Source organism: Sinocyclocheilus grahami, unplaced genomic scaffold (assembly GCF_001515645.1).
Source record: "Sinocyclocheilus grahami isolate Dianchi unplaced genomic scaffold, SAMN03320097.WGS_v1.1 scaffold1958.1, whole genome shotgun sequence".
NCBI lineage: Eukaryota > Metazoa > Chordata > Actinopteri > Cypriniformes > Cyprinidae > Sinocyclocheilus > Sinocyclocheilus grahami.
In genome coordinates, this window is record NW_015507137.1 from 13,782 (window position 1) to 20,526 (window position 6,745).

Genomic DNA, 6,745 nt, shown 5'->3' on the forward strand with positions numbered 1-6,745 from the left:
ATGACACTGTAAATGTCACTTAGCCAAACCTCTTTCCTAAAGCATATCCTGTGTCTTGTTTATTACAGCTGTCCTGTGTATTACAGCATCTCCAGTGGAAGGTCCTAGCTGTACTGTATCTATTGATTATGTATTCGTTCTGTCCCACGTGCAGAAGGTTACGATTCTTTAGAGGCTTTCATTCTAACTTTGATACTAAAGAAATGTGCTACACTACTACCTTCAGTAAATTATTTTCCCTATAAGGACTTTGGTCATGCTTACTTAATTTATGTATTAGAGAAATATAATATTCTGACAAGCCACTCAATTACAGGAAACACAGGAAAATTTTAAATTAAGGATGGCACAATGTGTTTTTTATAATATCATGTGACAGTTGTGTATAAAGATAATTTGCTTAATTTTATTTTTTTTGTAACTTTTCTGTATCTTCTTACAGTTTTGAAGTACAATTGTGTTATGACTTATTATTATGATATTCCATGTTTCCTGCAGTCCAACAACAGTTCAGCAAAATGTTCAATGGTTGTTTTTTAAAGATTCCTCATAATAATTGTAGTGACATGGTCACCACTGAATAAGGTATGTGCTACTATACTTAACTCCTAGATTAACTGTGTCCACTGTGAAAGACTGAAAGTAGTGAAAAGCTACAATATCGAGACAATTTTGCTACAGCAAAAGACAAAGTAGAGGAAAACAAAAGTGTTCTAACCTCCATCTAGACTGCGAGAAAGAAGGTATCTCTTGCTAGTGGACCGTTCAATATGGGGAGCGGGCCGATCGATCAGAGCGCTGGCCTGCCGTGTCTGGGCCTGGGTCCTTCCACTGTATCTGAACTTTGAACCCATCACCAGAAAGCCCTTTGGTGGTGGCTCAGGGGACACTAGCCTAAAACAGACCAATACAGGAAAAGGTTATTGGTTTACTGATATTGACGTAATTAATAATCTGCATCAGAAGGTTCTGAAAAAACAACCCCCTGTATTAATTAAAAGCTACACAGTGATTGATAGGTAATTGTCCCAAGTCAAAATAGCCCACCACCAAGTCTCTATGGTATTCTGGTCTTTATAATAACATACCTGGAGCAATAGAGGATATGCCAACAGAGGCATTCAATCTGAGATTCTTTATCAATATTAATCATTCCTAAACTTTCATATATTTAAAAAAAGGCAGTATGACTATCAAGACATAGCCACACTAAACTATGTTCTCCATTGATGCCATTTAAATTTCATGCAAATGAGGGAAACAAAACATATTCAATAGTGTGACAGCTTCAGGCATTAGGAGGTCAAACACAAATGACAGCTAAAAGGTGAATTCATAGGACAATGGTGACCCAAGGTTTGTCATTAAGAAATGTGAAGTAAAATAAAGGCTGCCACATTAACATTAACATGACTACAATGTTGATAACAAAATTATATAAATCAAATTAGTCCAGCTAGTTTACCTGAAAAAGGTGTGGTGTTCAATGCAAACCTTCCATAGCCTCTTGGCGGCTCTGTGATTAGAAAGCTTGAAGCCAATGGTGCTCTCAAATTGCTCATACTGTGTAAAAGAAGGGGAAGAACAAATCAGGTAGTTCCCTGTCACTGTCTGGTCACTTTTGTCTGTTATATGTGGTGACAGAGTCCTGACACCCATGATTTTGTATTTTGTGTCTAGTTGAGCACATAGATTGGGGCAGGTCTCCTTGGCTGTATGCTCTCCTGTCCCTTTTGTGTTGGAGTGTAGGGTATGGATCCTGACACTTCTGTCTGCAATCATGTCATTTTTGGTGTGAACACTTGGCTTCTGTCATGTTTGTTTCTATTTACCATATGCTCTTCTATCTCATGTCTTTTCCCTGCCCTCTTGTAATCTTGTTAATAGTTCATTTGCCCCACCTGCTCTCCCTTAACATTCATTTCATTTGCTGCCCTATTTAACCTCCCTCTCTTCTGTGTGAGTTCTTGTATAACTGTGAGTGTCTTATGCTGGGCACACACTGCACAATTTTAGCCCCAATCACATAGTGTGTGTTATCAAAGACACAATCTGAGAGAAGCACACTAAATATTTGGACCTGTTGGTGACTCCGACTCCGAGTGTAAAATGTGATTTGACTGAAGATGACACTGGCGATGACCAATATTCCCTCTAATTTTTTTTCTTGCTGAGCAAAACTTTTCTCTATTGGGTGGACATTTCGGCCACCTGAGCAAAAACATTCTTTACACCAAACCTGTACAGCGCGTGCACACACACAAAAAGAGTATGCAACTTTTAACTTTAATGTACTATTTATATTTGATTTGACCCTTGATGTAACTAAATGATGCACATTTTAGGTTACCTGAGAAAACGTTTTTTACAGTGCTAACAAGAAATTATATTAAAAATCACGCAGAACAGTTTGATTCTTTATAATTATATAATAGGCCTATAATAATATAATATAATATGACAAATTTTTTTTTTTGAGGTCAATTATTAGGTTTATATAATATTATATAACATAATATACTGTAATATAATATAAATTGAAACTGTAATATAATACAAATTGAAGCATTTAAACTGACAATAGAATAGAATAGAATACAAAGCATTTAAACTGATATTGTTTTAAAGAGGTCATATGATGCGATTTAAATTTTTCCTTTCTCTTTGGAGTGTTACAAGCTCTTGGTGCATAAAGATCTGTAAAGTTTCAAAGACTAAAGTCTCAAATCCAAAGAGATATTCTTTATAAAAGTTAAGAGTCAACCACTCCTACCTAAAACGGCTCATTCTAACACGCCCCCACATGTCTACGTCACGATGTGGGAAGATTTGCATAACGTCGCCCAAATGTTCACGCAAAGAAAGAAGGTGTAACTTTAATTCTTGCTGTTGCTGCCGCTGCCATGTTGTGGAGTCGCAGTGTGTTTCGTTGTGAAAGCGAAACTACTTTGTTTGGCCTTCCAAAAGAGGACACAACTAGAAATCGGTGGTTAAGTTGTAATTACAACACTGTTCCAGAACAGTTCAACCCAAATATTCAGATGTGTGCTGTGCATTTTATGGAGGATGAGGACTGTTTCATGGGAGAGTAGCCTACAATGTGTCTGTGGCACAAAGGCTGTTTCTATAAAGTTGGGCAGTTCCAACTTTGCAAGGACAGTCTGGCACTTCTGACTCATAGCCTGTAAGTATGTTTTTTATAATTAAATAATTTGCCACTGATGATTCAAACGTGAGTTTTGAGCAGTGTAGAGGCTTGTTGTTTCTCCAATCACAAATGCAGACATGGTTTTATGTTTACGCAGCATGATACGCAACGCGTAAAAAGACAGTATAAGTCATTATAATCAGTAATTATGTCCCCACTGGATGCAACAAATGCCTAATTTGTAATGGGTTTTATTGGTTTTGTCTCATCCTGCTGGGAAACAGCATCAAAGTATGTTAAGGGGCGTAACATTTCCGTCACACGCTTGAGGCATTCGGCCAATCACAACGCACTGGATAGCTGGCCAATCAGAGCACACCTCGCTTTTTTAGAATGATGAGCTTTGTAAAAATCAACGTGTTTCAGAAAGGCGGGGCATAGAGGAGAAACAATAATGTACATTATATGGAAAATAATTTGTTTTTTTAACCTTAAACGGCATAAACACATTGCATTACACCAAATACACAAAATAATGCTATTTTTAACAACGTCATATGACCCTTTTAAAAAATGTGAATGTGAATTCTAATAGTTAGAGTATCTAAAACATCCCTATGTAGTAGAGTTTGCACATTACTACACCTGGTGTGGCTTTTAAATGTCTCAGAGTTTTGTTACCGTTCTGTGCCCATCATCCACTATGTATTACTTAGTCAAGCAACTCTTCTTTTAAAACAGTTTTATTTCACGTCCCTGCATTTGCGTTGGCTCACATGTTGAGCTATTTCGTCCGCAACTGTTAAAGTATTCGATTTCTACAGCGACTGATTTGGCGCACATACTACTCTTTCTATTAAACTGTAAACTGCCAGCTCCGGTTCTAAATCTATAGCGCGCCAACTCTATATTGATATAATATACCTTTATTTTGCATTTGCTAAACAAATGGTTTTCCCAACTAATTTTTGCATGTGTTCTGTGCGCAGCATATTATTCTTCATTAAATTAAAGTGTATTACACACAATTATATTACATACAGGATGTTGGGGTCCACTGGACCCAGGGCTAATAAAAGAGTAGAAATTTTAGGTCCTGTGTACCTTCACTCTGTCCTCCTATTGTCTGGGACTGCTATTAGTATGTGTATTTATGTGTGTGTGTGTGTGTATGTGTGTGAGAGAGAGAGTCTGTAAAAGTTTGAGTTTTGTGTTTCTGCCCCTGCCATTCCAGCACAAGGTTGTAGCACTTTAATTCATAAATGTTATCTAACAAAGGTAAAGGGCAAATTTTGAACATATATGCTGTTTATATTGCTTGTAACTGGGATGAAGAAAACATCTGTTGAGTATTTTAACATATAATTTTAAATTGTGTTGAATTAACAACCCAAAACTGCAGCGGGTCCACCAGACCCACGAACACTGGCTGAGTAACAAAAATATGAACACCACACAAGGGTTAAGGGGGAAGCGTCACCCCAAGCTGAGCAATCGAGGATATGCAACAAGCACGTTGCTTAACCTGCCCTCTGGGGTCGACAAACACACAGGCGCATTTTGTTGCAGTTTTTTTTGAAAGCCCCTAAAGGAACTTAAATTACTCCGTTAGTTTTGATCGTACAGATAATAGCAATACATCAATCGAATCTGTAAAGGGTCTACTTTTATTTGTATATACACATAATAACAACAAAACTTTGTGCTTTTGTAAAATAAAGAAAACAAACAGGGTGCGCTGTCTGCCGCCTTGGTCTCCGTGATCTTCATTTAGAAATGCGTCACTAAAATGAACTAATACTCAGCGAATACTCGACACAAAGACATGAGAGATATATCTATAGAAAGCTTAACATGTCTACTTTTAAATGAAGCAAATCTTATCGAAAACAATATTCTGTGATAAAATAATCCATATGAAACCAACGCATTGTCCAGTCATTCCCGTCTGACTTTATTATCTCTAATTAGATCACGCCCATGCGCTACTTTCGCTTTTGATATTACAATAGTCCATGTGAGACACGCGGCATATAAACGCCAGAGCTGGGAAGTAACGAAATACATGTAACGGCGTTACATATTTAAAATACAAAATATGAGTAACTGTATTTCGTTATAATCACATTTTAAATAGGTGGTAATCAAATTACAGTTACATCCGAAAAGTATTTTAGATTACCAAAGTGATTACTTTGAATTTTAATGTAATTTCTTAATTTAATATTTAAGTTTGGGGATTTTAACCAATAAGGCAACTGATTCTCCATTGAAAAAAAAAAACTGCATGTAGCAGCCCGTTCATTTAGCAACTCATAGTGAGAGTGCATACGCTCAAAATCACGATACAAAAATGGATGACACAACAGAAAGCCAATCGCGTAATGCATTTCTCTCATGGAAATACAAAGACTATTTACTTATAAATCTGAAAAAGGACGTAACATCTCAGCTCAATGCAATGCCTACCTGCAACAAAACTTCTATCAGCATCGAAGGATTCAACGTCTATCTGAAAAAGCATCTTGAGGGAAGTTGTTCTTGATCTTTGAAAAATGTTATCCAGTAACTCGTTTTTCTATTTTCTCATATTTTGAGTGTTGATTGGTTATCATTACGTTTAATATTTCTAAGAATTTAATTGAAAAATGACAACGAATTCTCCTAGAATTCACACTTTGCATTCAGTTAACAGATCCATACGAATCATGAAATAAAAGTTTATAAAGTCAAACGATAGCTTTGTGTGCTTTACAGATTAACTTGAAGTCTTTATTCATTCAAAATGTTCAGGAATAGATCATCTTTGGCGCGGTAATGCGAGTTCATGATCCGATTTGTGAACAGATGATTCTTTTGATTCAATCTTTCAAATGAATCATTGCTTTTGTTTAATGAAACCAGTGTGAATGGTTCACATTAAACTGGATAGATCTGGGGTGTGTTTCCCAAAAGCATCGTTAGCAAACTATGTTTGTTAAATTACATTGAACTATAACGACATTAAATTAGTTGCGACCGTAGTTGCTTTAGGAAACGAGCCCTGTCAATTTTGACTCAGTGATTATTTTGTGCCGATCACTTCTCCATAGAGAGGATTATCAGTGAAGTAATCACTTAAAGTTTGGTCCATTCATTAAACAAATCTATTGTATAACTTGGAAAATTGTGCCAGTTGTTTTGGCTGCTTTTATGATATGTTTGGTGTGTTTGGATTCATTTTGAAGCTTGGAATGCAGCATGAAACAGCACGGAATCCCATTCATTGTATTCAAATTGAATTTATATTGATTGGTAGATTTAAATGACACAACAATTTTTTTGTTGTTCATAGAAATGCTGTGGAAAACTGATGTTGTTAAAAATAAAATACAGGGAAAACGCAAATCTTATGACTGGTAGATGTCACTTTTATTTAGAGTTGGGAACATAAAAAACAAGACATTAATATGTTCCTTTGTGTATAGCTTAAGTATTAAGTATCTTAAGTATTCTAAAGTATTTAGATTAAGTTACTAAACCTGATTAATCTAACGAAATACATTACTAATAACTTTTTAAAGCATGTATTTTGTAATCTGTAGTGAAATACATTTT

General features: G+C 35.9%; 1 protein-coding gene across 1 annotated transcript in view; it reads right to left on the reverse strand.

The window, feature by feature from the left end:
- Positions 1 to 421: 421 nt before the first annotated feature.
- Positions 422 to 6,745, reverse strand: part of LOC107573487 (band 4.1-like protein 1) — a 116,922-nt gene continuing 110,598 nt past the window's right edge. The window contains exons 9-10 of the mRNA XM_016259919.1: positions 1,466 to 1,563; positions 422 to 894 (exon numbers count right to left, since the gene is read on the reverse strand). Coding sequence (XP_016115405.1) covers positions 714 to 894; positions 1,466 to 1,563 — 279 coding nt within the window. The 3' untranslated portion in view covers positions 422 to 713. The remainder of the gene's footprint in view (positions 895 to 1,465; positions 1,564 to 6,745) is intronic.